General features: G+C 35.6%; 1 protein-coding gene and 1 pseudogene across 1 annotated transcript; one reads left to right on the top strand and one right to left on the bottom strand.

Annotated features, from left to right (window-relative positions):
• The first annotated feature begins 6,672 nt into the window (after positions 1 to 6,672).
• Positions 6,673 to 7,493, top strand: LOC147541545 (ribosome-recycling factor, chloroplastic pseudogene; annotated as a pseudogene).
• A 4,985-nt stretch (positions 7,494 to 12,478) lies between these two features.
• Positions 12,479 to 13,118, bottom strand: LOC147541544 (dirigent protein 22-like). Its single transcript, XM_086636471.1, has one exon. It carries the CDS (start codon positions 12,839 to 12,841, stop codon positions 12,479 to 12,481), a length of 363 nt encoding a protein of 120 aa, XP_086492597.1. The 5' UTR covers positions 12,842 to 13,118.
• Positions 13,119 to 21,176: the final 8,058 nt, after the last annotated feature.

Here is a 21,176-nt window from a genome sequence, read left to right as displayed (position 1 = left end):
GAACTTACTAGCAAGTTATACTATAACTTATAAGTGTCACGAGTAATGTGGGTAGGTAGAGGTTTTTCTTGTAGTTACGCATAGAAATTGAGCTCCTAACACATGGATTTAGCGTGTCTAGTTCTGGTTAGTAGTTTAAGAACGTTTCTATTTTGAATAAAGACAGATCAACTTTATTGTTAATGACCTTTATATAACTTCCTATTATTTGATATTTACAAGAATGTTTCTGAGTTTGAACTAAACACTAAAACACATGACTATCAAATGATGATAAATGAACATCAATGTGATCTTATGAGGGCAAGTAGATGATCGAACAAAGAGTTCTTCATATCTCTATGCTACGAGGATCATACATGTGGGTCTAGTCGTAGGTATAGAACTTTGTGTATGAGAAGAGTCCAAGTTTACGTCTTGTATGTAATTGTCCTCATCTTTATTAGAGAAGAGGGCATATATTGGTGTCTGATGAAGACATGTAGTTAGCATAGAAAAAAGCTGTTTGTGTAGTGCAAACGGCAAGTTGCATAGTGCAAAATATACAATAGTTCATAGTCAAAAATAAAAATTGCGAACAGCAAAAAGAACCATTTTCTATCGAAAGTCATAGTGAAATATGAAGAAAATTTACATTTAGCAGACAACTTCTTGCATAAAAAAAATGTAGGGCTATTGAAATGATGGGGTAAAATATTCAATGAAATCGATGTAATTCATAATCATCATCCGGTTAGGATCGATCTAAACCAGCCCATTCTGTATACGATTCATCAAACCAACTATTAAACAACTTATTAGAAACACAAGACAACCAATCAGAAATGTCACAAAATCCCCCGTTTTTCGGGGATGTCCTCGACATTGAGGAACATGTATTAGGGTGTATGTGCGACTCGTTTAGATCATGAACTGGAACAAAAATTTAAGAAGAAATTTTGATGTTGCTTCAATTTTAAAAATAACTAAAAATTCCGTCTGACATCTAAAGTTGTAAGGGGATGCTTAACGGACTGGGAGTGGCAGCATCCAGAGTTTGTATTTTTTAATTAATCCTATAAAGATCTAGACGAAGATTGCATGTGATATTCGTATCAGTACCGAAAAGATCTATATAATAAGGGAGGAGGTTATCTTTCCCCCTGATGGGTCATGAAAATGTCTCATCTGAGTCGTTTAATTTAGTCGAGTTAGTTCGTTTCGAGTCTTTATTACAATAAAATGGTTGGTTTTCTTGATTAGGTGTCTTTTGGAGAGTTAGGTGTGAAAAACGGTTAAAAACGAGGAAAAGGTGCATGAAGGATATTTTGGTCATTTGGAGTGAAGGAAATTCTGGTAATTTGGCCAAGGTCAGTGCGTGGTTCAAAAGTAGAGGTCGAGACGAGTCCGTAGGAGAAAACGGAAGTCAAATCGGAGTCTGGACGAAGGAATAAACCAAGGTCAAAGTTGGGTCAAATGCTGTTGACTTGGTGGGGTACTTTCGGTAGAAATTCTGGCACGCGGTACACAAAGGAACACGTGGCGCTCTCCGGAGGCCGGTCCATCTAATTCCCGTATTCTCGCTCAGCAACAAAACGAGACCTATGAGTATGATCCGCTGTAGCGCGTCGCGACTTCCTTCGGTAGCCCCCTTCTCACGTTTTAATCTGGACCGCAATCTTCCGCGTGTCCCAGATCGACGGTTGCTGAGCGTCACCTCTTTGTTGTAATCCCGTGTTACCCGTCGCAACTTAGCTCCCATGATCCCGAGCCCACGTTTTAATCTTGGTCGTCCGCTACCGCGTTTTCAAGATCCGACGGCTCCTGTGCATCCCGTGCTCCCTCCATCCGACGGCTACTGAACCAAGCGCAAGCTATTAAGTTATACCCGACCACACCCTAGCATCCGAAATCACAACCAAACCCTAGCCGCCGACCAGATTGTCCTTTAAACCCCCATTTTTCCAATTTTAACCCTTCCTTTTTTTTTTTACCACTTTAACCCAACCAAAACCCTAACCCTATAAATAAATCCCTTTCTCCTCCATTAGAACTTAGACTTGCAAACCCTCTCAATATCCCTTCTTCTCTATTCCATCCCTTCTTCTCTATTCCAATATTCCTCTTCTCTACTCAACCTATACTTCCTCTTACCTAATCTTTCTTTTCTACTACTAAATCTATCTTCTCCATTATTTTTTCATTTTTCTCTACTACTACTTCTTCTATACCACTATTCTTTCTTCCATTAATAGTCTTCTCCTTCTTTCTTCCATATTCTTCTATCATCTTTATCCCCTTTCATCTCTTCTTTCCAACTTCTTTCTAGATCTAATTTCTTCATTTTCCTTCTTTTTCTTATTTGGGTTGCAATAAAATAGCTATTACTTGGATTTCTTGGAGTACAATTCTTGAACACAAATGGAGCAAATCTTGGATAAAATGGAGATACATGGGAATATGGATTTTGAACATTCTTGGTGATTTCTTTCCATTAATTTCTTAGAATTTTCATTTATTTTACAATGTCAATGAATGTCACTCTAGATTCCATGTATAGTTAATTTAGCAATCTAAGGTTGTGAATGAAACCCATTTTGGATCTTTATAATACTTGTTCTTGATTAATTAAATCATTTGATGTGCTTTAATGTCTATTGATTGTTTATCTATATGGATTGGATTTTCTTTCCATTATTCATGCCTCATAATTAGATATTTCATACTTTCGTTAAGTTGTTAGATGGAGTATGCTTTTTAGATGATGAATAATAGTTAAGTGATCCGAATCTTTATAAGGAAGACAATTAGAATTAGTGATTATAAAATTGTTTTATCTAGAACATCATCCGGAATCTAAATAGTGCATTATATTGGATCCCGAGTAAATACAAAAGAGATTTAAGTAATTAAGTGCTTGTTTTATAAAGTGAAATTATATGGTGGATTTTATAACCTTAGATATCTTCTCCCCTCTCTTAGATAGTTTAGTTAGTTTCATTTATTTTCTTATTTCTTTACAAATCAATCATCAAATTTATGAGTGGAGTGTGTGTGTGTGTTTTAGTCTAAGTAGTTATTGACATCTTGATTATTGGGTTAAACCCGCATTCAATATTTGAAGTTACCTACCTATCTCTTGGGACGATACTCGATCTTATTTTCAATACTATAACTTGACCCCGTATACTTGCGGGAATAGACCTATTTTAGGCCCATCACCCCCTCCTCCCAATAGTTAAGATTTGTTCTCTCATGTTTCTCTCTAATAGTTAGGATTGATTCTATCAAAGTTTAAAGGTTCAGTTTTGATTAAAAATTAATCAAAGATTGAGATTATAAGAAAGAACATCTTTTCAAAGATTCCGTTTTTCTTTGGAAAGACTTAAGACACCCCTATTGTTGTTGTAGGTGCCCCATTTATATGTATATCTCTCAAAACTTTAGCCTTTGAAGGGTGTCTATAGCTGCAATGTGGGGCGCGTATAAATCATTTCACGAGACGCATGTGATAGAACTGTCCGTCGCCGGCGGGCGCGGATTATACCCTCGTATCTTAATATCGGACAATATTTAATATGTTGGATGGGAAGTATAAACTAAAATTTGTTATTTATTGGGAGGATATAAAAATAAATGGGCTACCGTTTTGGGGAAAAATCTTGAGTTAAATTTCTTTTGTTTCCCTCCAATCCCTCACCACCATTTCTTCTCCGAACGGGTAACAGGGTGGTCGACGAACTGGCACGGTCAGCGAGCTTTATGTTTTTGAGGTCTTTCCCTCTGCTCCTTCGATCACCACCACCACCAAAATTTATCTATCGTCTTTCTCTCTCTCCCCCCTCCACTTTTTTCTCTTCTCCTTCGACTACCACCTCCATTTTCCTTCCTCTTCATCTCTTATTCCCTCTCACTAATCGTTCTGGCAAAGGGAGCCTCCCCTTTGTTGGAACAGAGAGACAGAGGAGGATGATGGAGAGATCGAGGAAGGAGAAGGGGAGAGAGAGGAAAGAGAAGGGGGGAAAGAGAGAGGAAGGAGGGGAGATGAGAGAAATGGTGGGGGTGCGAAGAACTAGTTATGTCCGAATGTGGTGGTTGAAGATGGGACGACATGAGAAAGAAGAAAAAGTTTTGTTGCTCGTGAAAATTTGATAAAATCTACAGTTTCTCTTTAAAATTTTGTACCTGGATTTTTTTTCTTGTTACCTTAAAGTGCAATTAGGAAGAATAAAAACTTAAAACATTTGATAAAATCCATAGGTTCTCTTTAAAATTTTTGATGTAGATTGTTGCGGAAGCGTAAAAGTAATGGAATCCACCATTGTTAATAAACTAAACTAACGAAATAAAACTGATAAAATAACGATAAACAATAAACTTGATTAATAACTTGATTAATAATAAACTTGGTTGATAATATTCTCTGATCTGAATAACAAGGACAAACTTAACTTCCTTTTATAGGAACTTAGAAACTTCTAGATAGACTCAAATTAGCATTCCTAAATATCAAAGATACTCAAACATAGAAACTTCTAAACCTAGACTTAGTAGGAAATACTAAAACATGGAAACTCCTAAACTCTAACCCTAATGGGCTCGGCCATGAGGCCCTCTAACTAGTTCGGCCGTGAGGCCCATCTTGATGGTCTCCATCATACTCCCCGACCGAGAACGAACTTGCCCTCAAGTGAGACTGAACAATGCAATCCGTAATTCCCACTTCGAGCGAATGGTGCATTGGGGTCGAAGGACACCCACTTGCACGAAATCACTAGCTTCAATGTCATAGTGCAAAGAATCTTGCAAAAATAAATGTAGGAAAGAAACTTCCAACAAATTGCAACATCTCCCGTCATCTTTTAATTTGATGAAGAAGACCACAAACACCACATAATACTTTATGGAAAAATCAACCTTGAATTTCTTCACTTGAACGATCTTCCCACGTTCATCTTCGTGTTGCTTATAAACCAAACTCGAATATGGCTTAATCAAATCTAAACTAGAATGAACTGACCTTTCCAAGCTAAAAGAGGATAATTCACTTTGTTCTTCTTTTTCCTCCGTCATTGAGAAAATTTTAGTCTTTTTGTCAAGAACTTCTTCTTCAATACCATCGAACACGGTGACCGAAATAACATTCGAGAACTTTCTACTGGATTCAATCTTTGTCTCCACATATGAAAAATATTCATCTAAAGGAAGAAAAACATACCTAAAGATGTTTTTCAATGTAGTCCAATCGTCGACGAATTTTTTTCCTTGATTAATGAGTCTCCATTGCATTGCATTGAACTTTTCATAGACTCTTTTAGACAAGTGTTGTTCGATAACAAAAACCTTATCTTCGTCATGGACTTCTTGGTTTATAAACCAATCCTCCATCTGTTGAATCCAAAAATCTATATGATATTGATAATCAAACATAGGAATTTTGGAATCGACATTAATTTTGTTTTGATCTTTTCGATCAACATAGAGTTGTTGTGCATCTCTAAAAGGATCCCAACCTAAACGCGGAAGATTATTCCAACATTCAAGATGAGAAGTATTTAAAAAATTATCTGTTCCCAGATTCTTAAAGCTCTGAATACCAGCTGATGTAGATTGTTGCGGAAGCGTAAAAGTAATGGAATCCACCATTGTTAATAAACTAAACTAACGAAATAAAGCTGATAAAATAACGATAAACAATAAACTTGATTAATAACTTGATTAATAATAAACTTGGTTGATAATATTCTCTGATCTGAATAACAAGGACAAACTTAACTTCCTTTTATAGGAACTTAGAAACTTCTAGATAGACTCAAATTAGCATTCCTAAATATCAAAGATACTCAAACATAGAAACTTCTAAACCTAGACTTAGTAGGAAATACTAAAACATGGAAACTCCTAAACTCTAACCCTAATGGGCTCGGCCATGAGGCCCTCTAACTAGTTCGGCCGTGAGGCCCATCTTGATGGTCTCCATCAATTTTGTACCTGGATTTTTTTTCTTGTTTCCTTAAATTGCGATCAGGGAGAATAAAAACTTATAACATTTTGATAGACGAACATTTGTATCAGTATTTGATATATGGATTTTAATATATTTTTAGATATTTCGATACAAATGTGGATCAAATATGGATTTTTGGCTGGCCATTGTATAGATATGATGTGGTTAAAAGATTTTTTTTCACTATAAATGTACTTCATGTAATCGAGAGCATTTCGAAATTTGTCCAGTACATTTGATGTGTCAATTACACTATGCATAACCTTCGTCTTACCGACGATGGTAAAATGCTCTTCAAGCAACGCGGAGGAGTAGACACTACATAGTTTGGATCCAATGAAGTGCACCAAAGTTATGTGAAACCAATTAATCACACTAAATATTAGTTAAGGCCGCGGCTTTGGGGAATAAAGAAAATTCTCTGGGGAATAAAGACTTTTCTTAAACTTAGTCAAATAAGATTGACTTTTATGTTTCTTTTTTATTGCTAAGGGGCTTCTAATTTTAGAAGACTCTTCCATCTCATCATCTCTCTCTACCACCTCATCTTCACGCCATCTCATCATCTTCTCCGGCGAAGGTCGCCGGCCGGAGAAGATTATTTTCTCTCTCCTCTCTCTCTCTCTCTCTAAGAAAAACTTCTAAATTTAAAGAATAATTTTTTTGCCCTAATTTCATCACACTTAGAGAGAGAGAGAGAGACTCGTTTTCTATTCAATGGCGGTCCCATTTTCATCGGTTTCATCTGTATGGTCAATCTGTCAACCTATTTCTTCAAACACTCCAAAATCCGTTCTTTCATTTCGAGGTTCTTACAGCAGAAGAGTGGTTTTCGAGGAACATCTTTCAACCACGAGGATTGTATCTTTATGGGGTGCATCTTCGAATTACGTAAGATTTCAAGATGGTGCTATCAAATTTTCTGCCAAGCCTATAGTCAAAGCCCAATTGCTAAAGAAGAGAACAGGAGATTTGAGGTGTGCAACAATTGAAGAGATAGAAGCCGAGAAGTCTGCTATCGAGACAGATGTTAAAAAAAGGATGGAGAAGACTCTTGAATCAGTTCGAGAAAATTTCAATGCTTTTAGGACAGGAAGAGCAAGTCCAACCATGGTAGATCGAATTGAGATGGAATACTATGGAAGTCCTGTTAGTCTGAAAACCATTGCACAGATCAGTACTCCGGATGCGAGCTCTCTCCTAGTTTCACCATATGACAAATCTAGCTTAAAAGCAATTGAGAAGGCCATAGTCAGTAATGCGGATCTTGGTTTAACTCCTAATAATGATGGAAAAGTCATCCGGCTCACCATCCCATAATTGACATCTGACAGGAGGAAGGAGTTATCCAAGGTTGTCTCGAAACAAGCAGAAGAAGGTCAGGTGACTTGCAGAAAGTAACTGATGACTATATGAAGAAGATTGATGCACTCTTAAAACGGAAGGAGAAGGATTTACTGAAAGTCTAAAATGAGTTCTTTCAAGAAGCAATTGTAAATCTGTGAGCTTCTTCTTGATTGTTTCTTGGAAATTGTCTTTAATTGTTCTTGTTTCATAATTTTCTGCTTAATGTCTAGATCTGTGTTCTAGAGAGAGAGAGGACAGAAAAAAAAAATTACATTTTTTTAGAGAGAGAGAGAGGAGAGAGAAAAAAAAATTATGTTTGAAGGTCGTCGGAGAAGATGATGAGGTGGCGAGAAGATGAAGTGGCAGAGAGAACAGATGAGATGGAAGAGAATTTTCAAAAAAAATGTGTTCTATATTCCCCATAAAAATTTATTCCCCGGAAAACTTTCGAAAAATCTGGATTCCCTCGAGAATTTATTCCCTAGAGAATTTTCTTTATTCCCCAAAGCGGCGGTCATTAGTTAATCTATCGATACAAATCCAGAGGGAATGACAGATAAAAATAGTAAGATTTTTCTTTTTGCAAATTAAGAATTGTTAGAAAACTAAAACTAACAAAAGATGAAAATACAAATAAGTTAACGTAACTAAGGTCTGAAATTTCGAAACTAAATGATGAAAATGGATTTTGGAGAGTATGACTATAGTAAAACATTAGTTACAAATATCTTTTTCCCATGTAAGACTATTTTTTTAAGCTAAAAATATCGATTGTGTAGCAAATCTAAAAGGGAGTAAAAGTGAGATAGCTAATCCAAAAGAAAATATCTGTCTTGTATGGTATGTCTAAAAAATAATACAATTTTTATGGTAAATTTAAAGGACATCGTCGATTTATTTGTAAATCTGAAAGATAACATCTATATTTTATTCTAATCCAAAAGATAATATCAATCAATTAGTAAATCTACAAGATTACATCAATTTAAATGCACATAGGTAGTTTTAAATCTATAAATTGAATGGTTCTTGGTGTTGTTTAGTATCAACAATCAATTAACTACAATTGGTTCTAGCTAATACACTCCAACAATGAAGTTATTCAAGCATTTTACAATGCTAATTTTCACTATCTTTTTTCTTCTTAACCTTTCATCTCCAGCCACATCTTCTGATTTACAGTTAGATGGAATAACTACTCAGGTTGCTTCTTACATTAATGGTGAACAACCTCAACAAGTTTTGAGCAAAAGAATAGCTTTCGAAATCAAAGGAAAGACTCCCACCGGGCCGAACCCATTGCATAATAAAAGTCCACCACCTAGTGTCTCGGAAGACTCAAGAAATAACAAAGGCATTCATATTCCTCAAGATATGTCAAGTGAGTCAAGCATAGCCTTCCAAATCAAAGGAAAGACCCCCACTGGGCCGAATCCGTTGCATAACAAAAGCCCACCACCTAGTGTCTCGGAAGGCTCGAGAGATAACAAAGGCATTCATATTCCTCAAGATATGTCAAGTGAGTCAAGAATAGCGTTCGAAATCAAAGGAAAGACCCCCACTGGGCCGAACCCATTGCATAATAAAAGTCCGCCACCTAGTGAGTCAAATATAGCATTCCAAATCAAAGGAAATACCCCCACTGGGCCGAACCCGTTGCATAATAAAAGTCCGCCACCTAGTGAGTCAAATATAGCGTTCCGAATCAATGGAAAGACCCCCACTGGGCCGAACCCGTTGCATAATAAAAGCCCGCCACCTAGTGTCTCGGAAGACTCGAGAAATAACAAAGGCGTTCATATTCCTCAAGATATGTCAAGTGAGTCAAAAATAGCATTCGAAATCAAAGGAAGGACCCCCACTGGGCCGAACCCGCTGCATAATAAAACCCCACCACCTAGCGTCGCGGAAGACTCAAGAAATAACAAAGGCATTCATACCCCTCAACATGGGTCAATTGAGTCAAGAATATTGTTCCAAATCAAAGGAGAGACCCCCACTGGGCCAAACCCATTGCATAATGGAAGTCCACCACCTAGTGTCTCCAGAGTAGCGTTTCAAATCAAAGCAGAGACTCCCACTGGGCCAAACCCATTGCATAATGGAAGTCCACCACCTAGTGTCTCGAGAGTAGCATTTCAAATCAAAGCAGAGACCCCCACTGGGCCAAACCCATTGCATAATGGAAGTCCACCACCTAGTGTCTCGAGAGTAGCGTTTCAAATCAAAGCAGAGACCCCCACTGGGCCAAACCCATTGCATAATGGAAGTCCACCACCTAGTGTCTCGAGAGTAGCGTTTCAAATCAAAGCAGAGACCCCCACTGGGCCAAACCCATTGCATAATGGAAGTCCACCACCTAATGTCTCGAGAGTAGCGTTTCAAATCAAAGCAGAGACCCCCACTGGACCGAACCCATTGCATAATGGAAGTCCACCACCTAGTGTCTCAGAAGATTCAAGAAATAACAAAGGCATTCGTATTCCTCAAGATATGTCGAGTGAGTCAAGAATAGCGTTCCAAATCGAAGGAAGGACCCCCACAGGGCCGAATCCTTTACATAACAAAAGCCCGCCACCTAATGTCATCTCAAGAACTAACAATATTGTTTCTATTCCTAAAGATATATCAAGTGAGTCAAGATTCCTCAAGTGAGTAAGAATTAGCTTCCTAGATGAAGCCAAAAATCCCAACTGGGTCGAATCCATACTTTATAAAACCCACAATCACATGCATAGGAAACTAAGAGTCAATGATGTCCTTGTTGTGAAATCTAAATTACATTATGTACTAGATCTAGATTAATGAAAATAAATAATATTGTTGCAAGGATCTATCCAATTGTGTGAAATCTAAATTACATTATGTACTAGATCTAGATTAATGAAAATAAATAATATTGTTGCAAGGATCTATCCAATTGTGTTTATGATTACGTGTCTTCTGTGTTGGTAAGTCTGTTAATGGATAATTAGATATTTGTGTTTGTATCTGATCCGCATCCGAATCTAAAATATCTGAAGATCAGGTATCATATATCAGATACAAATATAAATATTTTATCGGATATTTTAGAATAACAAACACAAATAGGAATACTGCCCGTATTCAAAAATATTATATCTAAGAAAACATATTATGACCTTTCATATTTTCTTGTGTTAGTTTATACTAATCTCTTCTAGGTCCACAAGGTATTATGAACAGTCGTGTGCTATTGTTTACGAGCAATTCATATTGCGTTGTTGTGCTTTGATACATAAAACATTTAAAACATACAAATATCTCCAAGATATCGGACATGTACCCATTGCGAGCATTTCACATATCATTTTCAACCAAATAATGAAACATGGACACCGGTAATGTGATACGGAAGCTCATATCACTAGATGAACCTTCATACTGCATATATGAACAAATTCACATGCATGAATGAGGACAACATCTTTATTGAAGCCATTGTGGGACTGCTGAAGGCCCAGCAACTATTCAGCCCGTCCGAGAAGATCAGTTTCAAGGGACGCGTGCTAAGATGAAGTCCGACTGAGCTTGACATTCTAGCCAGGCTAAAAGACTCACGCAAGGGAAGCCGGACTGGAGCTGTCCTGACCGAGCAGTGCACACTAGCTGGGCCAGCAGCTTCCTTTGGCTCTTCTCTTGATTGGCTTGTGTTTTTTGTTCCTTGAACCTTCTAGGGTTATTTTAAGATTTCTTGAATGATTCATGTGGTTAGACATAACTCTTGACTACTCTTATGATTGATTGAATATATATTGATAACTAATTTTTCTAGTTCTTGTTTGGTACTTGTTCTTAGTTCTTGCTAAATGAACTCTAGAAGAAAGAAAGTGAAATTAAGGGAGTGTGATTCTTTGATTCACGAGGTCTACGTTTTTTTTTATTAGACTCTCTATTATATTTGAATGTACAAACTCTCCATGAGTGGCTAAGTATCTTGTTGAGGGTTTCGTGATGAAGTCTTGATAAATTATTGCATATGTTTGTTTTGTCCGATTTTTAATTTCGAAGCAGTACACACGTTTCAATTAAACATTTTAATCTTATTTAATGATTCATGTCAAACGTGTTTCATTGTTGTTTGTTACTTGTTGTTTTCGATTATGACTCAGACATGGAATAAATATAAATCTCCTTGACTAGTTATACCAATTAGGAATATGTACTACTTAAGAGTATCTACATTTGAGTCAAGTATGCATAGAAATTAGGAATCGAGACCAAAGAACCATACGAATATGTGTATCGAGATGGACTTCCAAAATCCTCGACCTCTCTCACATTTAAGAGTAAGACCCTAGCCTCACAATAATTTAGTAATGATCTGTTCTTTATTTCATTGCTTAACGCCTAATGATCAACCCCTTCGCATCTTTTAACGCTTATAATTTAGATTTTAGTTACTTAGTTTTTAATTCATTTTTGTGGATAGTCCATCTTTAAGTTACATGACTTATGTCCTTGTTTATTCGACTCGTGTTTACGAGATATTATTTCGATGTCACCTATACCTCCGTGAACACCTTTCGGGTGGCACTAATCATCTTTATCAGACCTAAACACGTAATCTTGACATTAGGAGTCCAAATTCCTATAAAAAGAAAAAGTGGACTTGTCATGGCCTTTGTCATATTGTCATTATTTACTTACAAGAGAAACTTCACATTGACTCCTTGCTCAAATTGTCATTCTTGAAAAAAATGAATAACTTGGTAAAATAGGATCCGACCATTCACAAAATCAAAATTAACAACACCGAATCCATTATGTGAGAAATTTGGTTATCTAGCCAGTTGTTATTTTTTCTTTTATTTTTGTTTTAGATCATTATCAATATCATGTGTACATGTTTATTCTACGTAATTATGGTTGTTCCTCGGCATTCACTCTCTTAATACGATTGAATTATTCTCGAAAATTACTAACCCGAAACAATTACTCTTTTTACATACGCTAAATTAGTTTTTCCTTCACACAAATCTAGAATTTTTTCATAATTTATTTCATATAATAATATACTCAAAAGCCAACATCCTACTATAAAAAAGGAAAGGAAAAAAAGCAAGGTAAACAAGCTAGCTCATTTTCATCTTACATTTTCACTAATGTAATACGAAATTAGGATCAATAATGAAATACATAAATATTATACTCAACCGTAGCATCACCGGATTTAGGATCGAACTTATTTGTTCGGGGCTGAACATATCCATGAGCAAACCGAAAAACCCCACTTCCACCTACGATGGACATTTCTCTAACTTTAGAAAACACTGCGTTCTTTCCCATAATACTTACCGTACTTCCATTATATATTCCAACGGTGAATACAAAATTCATGTTCATAAGTAATCCCAAGTCATTTATCAACGAGGCTGCGTAAAACCCTTGTGCTCGCCCCACGAGTTTTGAACTTAATTCGGGCTTTTCAGTCAATGGATTGTCGATCATGACTATGGAACCGAACCCGTTTGTGGAGTTTTTCATTGATGGTGGTGCAACTACTTGAATTGCAGTTGGATTTGGGCCACTAACAACATCATGCCAATATAGACGAAAATGGCTAAATTTTTCTTTTGCAGTCCCATTTTCACAGGATTTAGAACTCCTCCAAAAGTGTGGGAATTTGCATCTACCATGTTATCTAAGGTGAATGAAGATGAAAATTAAGAGAAAGAGGGAGAGAAGAGTGGGTTTAGAGTTGATTCCTTCCATTGAGGAAACTAAGGGAAGGCAATTGAGGCATAAGAGCTTAGATATAACTTTTAAGTAGCAAATTTGAAGTGATGGTAAGAGTTAGGGTTTTGAAATATTTATAGAGTACGTGGGAAGAGGAAAAAGGGACATTGGTGGGTAGGTGATGTGAGAAGAAAAGTATTTCACTTTTGTGCCTTCACATGTCACAGTTCACAAAGAGAATTATACTTCACATTCAAGCTTTATGAAGGTATTATTATGGGGTATCACATTTTCACACATAGACCATTTCACAAAATTAGATACAAATTTATATGATTTTTGTCATTCGTATAATTGATAATTTGTATTTAATTCTTTGAACCTTTTGTATGTCGAACTAGTAAGTTTTGTCAAACAATTAACATAAAAAAGAAGGTCTGACTGAATAAATATTTTTTTTTTCGTTCTTACTACTATCAAATCAATCCCGATGTGTTTAAGTTGATTACTGTAATATACTTACTAGAAGTCTTCGATAATAATCGTAATTATTATTATTATTTTGTTATTCAATTTTTTATGTATTTCTATGTGTACAATAAGTCTCGGTTGAAAAGTTTGTGAAGAAAATTACGTGGAAAAAGGTATTAGTTGACGTTTATGACTAACAAAACTTGCAATGGGGCCTGGGGGATTGACTTTGACTCAAAATATTGGAGTTTATCACCCATATCATACTCCAAACAAAGACACTCACTTTCTATTTATTTACCTAATTACCCCTTCCACTAGTGTATATTCTCCTCCGTCTGTTCAAATGGCACTCATGCTTCTCAAATATGTAAAAGTCTATTAAGATGGCACATGTGTTGTTAGAGAATAGAGTGTTAGAGAATAGAGTGTCATATGAGTCATGTTAGATAGTCCCACATTGGATGGACTATTATTAGTGTTGGTTCCTTGAGCCTATATAAAGGCTTCATATGTAATAGCTAAGATCTCATCCAACTATCAATACAACTCTTCTCTCCCTCTCATATTTATTTTATCTTACATGGTATCAAGAACTTATATACTCTAAAGAGTTAGATCCTTGGGTTTCTGATTAACCGGCGGCGGTAGTCCGTCAATGGCTACCGTCCGCCGGAGAGTTGCCGGAATATTGTCGTTTAAATTTACCTTTTCAATCTAAATAAGTTAGATTTTTTTTTAGTAGTCAAGTTTCGTTTCAAAGAATGTTGATTCTTCATGTAAGTCTTCAACAATATATGGTTTTCACCATTAAAGTTTGAAGGTTTGAAGATCAACTTCTAACTCTTAGATCTATTTATCCCTACTTGTTAATAGTAGGAGATGAAGATTTAAAAGAGTAAAGCAAACAACTATTTTTTGTTCAACTTTCATGGTGGTATCTTTTTAAAACTCAAATACTAACCCTCTTATTTGTTATAGTTCAACAAGTCATTTTCTCACTCCAATGACCTTAAGAAATGATTCATGGCTTCATTTTCTCATTTTCAACCGTTTTGATCTCTGATTTTCTCATTTTCTCATGGTGGTCTGTGATTTTGTTTATGAGAGCAATGTGCTGGTTTATCCTTTTTAAAAAAAAAAAAAAAAAAAAAAAATATCTCTATCTTTCACAACATTTCTTTTCTTGAGAGGCCATCTTTCATTGAGCTCTTTGAATTTCATTTCTTTCATTTTATCCATTCAACAATGGAGTCTTCTTCCTTAAGTTCCACTCTCAACTCCTCTTCTTTCTCTCTCAAGCATATATCATCTTCCTTTTATTTTCTTTTTCTTTCATTCTTATCTTCAATTCCAAACACCTCCCCTGTTCTAAAATCTCTCTATCTTTAACAACAACACAAATAGAAGTGGTTCCAGATTTCATCTCTTTAATATCATTTCTTTCCTAACTTTTCATCTCTATCACCTTTATTTTGCTGGATTTGTTTATGTTGTTTTTCGATTTGCCAAAACCTTTTCTTGGATTCATGTATGGCAGCTTACCCAAAAGCTTCACTTTGGAAAAGTCACTGACCCCAACTATCACACCGGCTAGCAGAGGTTAGCAAAAACAACCGTGACACACAGCCCGACACGAGACCCGATCGAATCCCGGCGGGGTGATGTGTCGGGCTGTGATCTAGAGAGAAAATATTTCATGTTCTCTCTCTAGATCATAGACCGACACGTCACCCCGTCGGGATTCGGCCGGGTCCCGTGCCGGACTTAGCATCATTTTCCTAGCAGAAAACCCTTGATCTGGCCTCTTGCTCTGGGGTAAAAAAAAAATTCAAATCATATCAGCAACATGAAAAATATCAGAGGTTAGATCTGATGTTATTAAGGACTCGATCCATCGGATTCGATGTTGTTAAGGACTCGATCCAGCTACATTTGATCTCGTATGTTGTTAGAGGCGTCTCGGTTGTGTTGATTAATTATCGACGACTCAAAGCATTTTGTCTGTTTTAGTTAATGGATTAGCAGAAATGTCACATTTGTCGGCTCATAGATATAGGGTTTCGATCAAGTTAATTTTGATTTAACTATTTGACTTTTTTCCCTCGCAAAATTTCTTTTAGGGTCCGTTTGATACTCGAGAAAATATATGAGCAAGAAAACAACTTTCTTTCCCATTAGAAAGAAAAGGGATTTCTTACCTCAACGTCAAATTTTAGGTGTTTGATAAGAAGATGAGAAAAAGAGTGTCTTTAGACAAATATTTATTAATTAGATTTTATTTATTAATTGGATCTTTAACCAATATATAAATGTTAAGCATTAAGGGGTGCCTTTAGAATTTAAGGGGGGTGCCTTTAGACAAATGTTTACTAATAGGTTTTATTTATTTATTGATTGGGACTTTGACAAATATATAAAAGTTAGACATTTATAGGGTGTCTTTAGAATTTAAATGGGTGCCTTTAGAATTTCAACTTATTTATTAATTCAGTTTTATTTATTAATTGGGCAGAGACGAAGATAGAGAGTTACGGTAGGAGCGAAAGTTACGGGAGGAGAGTGTTATGGGAGGAGGGAGAGAGTGAGAAATCAACTCTCCCATCTAAAAGGTGAGGAAAAAAAAATTAGACCATTTGCACATTTTTTTTTTCTTAAGAAATCGATTTTCTTACCCAAAGTGGCGAACCAAACAGCGAAAAACTGATTTTTCTGAGAAAACGACTTTCTTACTCACATTTTCATACGTATCAAACGGACCCTTAGATATATAGACAGAGAGAACTAAGATAAAAAGAGATTGTGGAGGATATAAAGAAAAATAAATTAGAACATCTGTAATGCCACTCAATCTTAGAAATTTTAAATGTCACATATGATTTATACAAATTTTTTTCTAAGAAAAGTTCTCACCCATGCAAAACTCAATGTGGAGGTGTAGTTTAAATAGAGATCTCAAGATGCTACAAAAATCTAGTGTTCTCTTGAATCTTGAGATATCTTTAGTTGTCCAACTAATCAATATTTGAATTTAAACCAATAAAAAAATTATGGTAATATATTTTTAAAATAACTAATTGTTTCTTTACAAAAATTATTATATCACATTATGACACAAGTAAATAAAAACACTTCAGAGTTTTGCATTAGACACACAAAGGAATTAAATATTTATACTTTCGCCACCTAAGAGCATCTAATTTTAGAAACTCCAAGTGCCGCACAGTATTTTATAATTCTTTTTCTTAAAAACTCTAAACAACTCAATTTGGATATTTAATATGATGTGACCGTTGTTAGAGCAAAAGAATATGGTTTCAAATCAAACGAGAGATCCCCACTGGGCCGAACCCATTGCATAATGGAACCGACCCACGTAGTGTCTCAAGAGTAGCGTTTCAAATCAAACGAGAGATCCCCACTGAACCGAACCCATTGCATGATGGAACCCCACCACCTAATGTAGCCTCAACAACTAAAGATATATCTAGTGAGTCAAGATTCATCAAGTTAGGTCAAGTTAGTAAGAATTAGCTTCCTAGATGAAGCCAAATATCCTAACCATAAAACATCTTCTTAATAAAAATAATTGCTCAACTGATTATTGGTATGATTATACTTATCTTATTTGGCACTGGTGGAAGGCTAGAAATGATCTTAACTTTCAGAACTGATCAATCAAATATCGAATCATCATCACGAAGTTATTCAGCGATCTCAAGTTTGTTCCCTCTTCACCCTCATTTTCAAATAATGCTTCACTCCAACAGATCATCGCATGGACTCCCCCTGATCCAGGGGTTAACAAGATCAATGTAGATGGTACTTATAAATCTTCCCAAGCTTCTGCGGCTGCCATTGCCAAGAATCATGAAGGTAGTATTGTTGGAACTAAATCGGTGATTTTCAGCCCTAAATCAGCTCTTCACAATGAGCTAAAAGCGGTGGATTTAGGGCTTGATTTGGCTGAAGAGATAGGGTTGTCTCCTTTTATAATAGAGACAGACGCTCAAACCCTAGTGACCTACCTATCGGACGGTCACCAAGATGTCCCGTGGAGATTAACTGAAGAAATCGAGCGTACACGTGGAAGGATAAGGTCAACCAATACATCTATCCAATTTGCTGGTCGCGAGTGTAACACCTCAGCGCATGACTTAGCGCATTCCATCTTAAGTCCATAATTTTGGCTAAATGTTATTTTAGCCCCTTTCGGTTATCTTACATTTTGTTCAGTCCATGCTCTTTTGTATTGAACTTTGTGTTTTCAATGAAAGGATTATTCAAAAAAAAAAAAAAGAGTCAATGATGTACTTGTTGTGAAATCTAAATTAAATTATGTACTACATCTAGATTAAAGAAGATAAATATTATTGTTGCAATGATCTCTAATTTTGTTTATGATTATGTGTCTTCTGTATTTAGTAAGTCTTTTAACGGATAATTAGATACTTGTGTTTGTATTTGATCCACATTCGAATATAAAATATCTGAAGATTCAGATATCATATATCAGATACGAATATAAATATTTTATCGGATATTTTAGAATAACATACACAAATAAGGATACTGCACACTCCGTATTCGATAATATTATATCTGAGAAAACATATTATGACCTTTCATATTATATATCTTGTGTTAGTTTATACTTTATAGTAATATCTTCTAGGTCCACAACGTATTATGAACTGTTGTGTGCTATTGTTTACGAGCAATTCATATCGTGTTGTTGTGCTTTTATATATAAAACATTTAACAAATACAATATCTCAAAGACATCTGGACATGTACCCATTGCGAGCATTTCATATATAATTTTCAACCAAATAATGCAACATGGACAACGATAATGCAACACGGAAGCTCATACTATATGAACAAATTCACATGTATTACTCTCTCTCTCTCTCTCTCTCTCTCTCTATATATATATATATATATCTCTATCTCTCTGTAACTTATTCTTATTCCACCTTCTAATTGCTTCACAAGTAGTGCTAAATCTATCCATCTCTCTATCCTAGCTAGTTGACCGAGAAGACCGCATCACCACCTCTTTTGGCTTATAAAATGGAAGCACACAAACAAACCAGCTCCACCACAACAACTTCACAATGCCTTCCGACTACTACTGTAGCGGTTGCGACCATACCTACGAAAAGTACACTGTGAGTGAAATGGAAGAACACCGCCGCAAACATTGGAGTGTTAATGCACAGCCGCCGCCTCCGTTGAAGGAAGATAAGGGTGACAAAACGGGGGGGGGGGGGGGGGGGGGGGGGGAGGTTAATGGCCGATTATAATCTGCCATAACAACTTAAATAATTGTAAATAAATAATTACAATAAACTTCTTTATATAATATAAGTGAGTGAATGAGTTTGCTAAGTGAGTGAATGGGTTTGGTAATGGTGAGTGAATGAGTTTGTCAATGGATTGGTGATCATCAAGTTGATTCTTTTTGTAAATGGTGATGATTTATATAATATACTAAGTGTTTGTCTATTTAGTCATTTTGGGCATAATCCGTAATTCTTTCAATATTTTGGGTAATTTTAAATTATTCTTCTTCGTTTTGACCTTTTTTGCGATATACTAACAGAGTTATCTGTTAGTCTTACGCTTACTGCTCTGCATAACTGCTTAGTCCTAGAGGGAGAAAGAGAGTTTGAGATCTAATTTTTCCGGCGAAGGCAATTTCTTCGTCGGATTTCCCTCCTTTTGCTTTTCTTCTTCGTTTCTTTCGCTCTTTCTCTCTTTAATCGTTGTTTCGTTCTGGTTGTGGTGGTGGATTAGATTGGTGGTGTTTTAAAATGAAAGAACTTATTCAAGAACCAAATCAATCTGATAAATTTGTTGAAGAAGCAACTTCTGAGAATTTACTTGAACCAGATTGTGCTACTAATCTTGAGATCTGTGATATGATCAATACAGAAAAGATTAATAATGTTGATATTGTTAGTGGAATTAAGAAAAGGATCATGATGAAGAACCCTAGGGTTCAATATTTGTCTTTCAGTTTGCTTGAAACTTGTGTGAAGATTTGTGAGAAACTTTTTTCTGAAGTTGTTGCTGAAAGGGTTTTTAGATGAGATGGTTAAACTTACTGATTTTTAGACCTGTTTTAAATCTAAACTGTCCAACTCATTCCTAAGATTAAAACGAAAGTTATATTATTTTAACAGTTAAACTTTAAATATTAATTGTTTATTTATTTTTTTTATCTTCACCAAATACCACCATTATTTTAAGATTAAAATTTTAAATAATTAAAACGAAAGGTACATTGACTTAAAAACTTTAAATATTAAAACTTTAAATATTAAAACTTTTAAGATTAAAACTTTAAATATTAAAACTTTTAAAGTTAAAATTTTAAATATTAAAACTTTTAAGATTAAAACATTTAAAGTCAAAAGTTTAAATATTAAAACTTTTAAGATTAAAACTTTATATATTAAAACTTTTAAGATTAAAAATTTAAATATTAAAACTTTTAAGATTAAAACTTTAAATATTAAAACTTTTAAGATTAAAACTTTAAATATTTGTCTTAAGTGGTGCGGTCTGCGGCGGTGATGGTGTGGCGGAGCAAGGGAAAAGAAAGTGCTATTAGTTTTCTATATAATAAGTACAATAAATGTTATGGTTCTTTGTTGGTCTTTAGGGCCTATGTTGTCGCTATGTAATAGGCGTGCTCTCTCTTTGTCTCTCTCTCTCTCTGTCTCTCTCTCTCTGAGTAATAGGCGTGCTCTATCTTTGTTTTTCTCTCTCTTTGTCTCTCTCTCTCAGAACCTTCTAATTCTGGGACTGTTATTTCTTGTGAAGACAGAAATTTCTCGCTCTCTCTCTCTCTAGCTTGAACTTATTAGTATTACTCTTCCGTGAAGAAACTTCTTGTGAATATCTCTCTATCTCTCTAGCTTGAACTATACTTGAACTTATTCTTATTCTTCTGAAAAGAAAACCTTCTAATTCTAGGATTGTTATTTCTTTTGAACAAAGAAATTTCTAATTGTATCCCTCTCTCTATCATCGATGGAGAAGATGAAGGGGATCACCCCTTTTCCCCTTTCTTATTATAAAAAGGAAGAACACAAAGAAACCTCCACCACAACAACAACAACACAATGTCTGATTACTATTGTAGCTTATGTAAGAAAACCTACAAAAATTTCAGTGTGAGAGACATACAACTCCACCGCCAGAACCATTGGAGTGTCAGCAGTCTACCAAGGCCGCCGCCGTCGCCCAACCAAGATGAAGATGACCAAACCGGGGGCAAAAGGAGAAAGAGCGGGAAGAGATGGATGGATTGTATCCGTGTATCATCATCGGCTACTTAAGTTCTCTTCTCTCTCTAATTAAATAAAAAGGCTTGTAATTAAATAATTATAATAAATTTGTTTATGTTATATGGTATGTGGTTGCCCATATAATCATTGGTTGTGCAAAGGGATGTGGATGCCCATAAGATTATTGGTTTAGCATATGTCTTGGGTGCTTTTAAGGTTACCTTTCTCTTACCAAACAAATACTATGGATGCCCACCATTTTCATATAACCACCTATATGTGGTGTCACTATATGGGAGCTCCATATGCAAAGTGTCATCTTGGTTGTGACAACACATCATGCAAGTGACAACACATGAGGTTATGTGTCA

Source organism: Eschscholzia californica, unplaced genomic scaffold (genome assembly GCF_041429995.1).
Source record: "Eschscholzia californica isolate CP2 unplaced genomic scaffold, dmEscCali1.0.p SCAF_4, whole genome shotgun sequence".
Taxonomy (NCBI): domain Eukaryota; kingdom Viridiplantae; phylum Streptophyta; class Magnoliopsida; order Ranunculales; family Papaveraceae; genus Eschscholzia; species Eschscholzia californica.
This window is presented reverse-complemented; position numbering and strand designations above follow the sequence as displayed.

What these genes read in the sequence shown, in the direction of transcription:
- LOC147541544 (XM_086636471.1), bottom strand. Translation starts at nt 12,841, where the DNA reads ATGAAAAACTCCACAAACGGGTTCGGTTCCATAGTCATGATCGACAAT.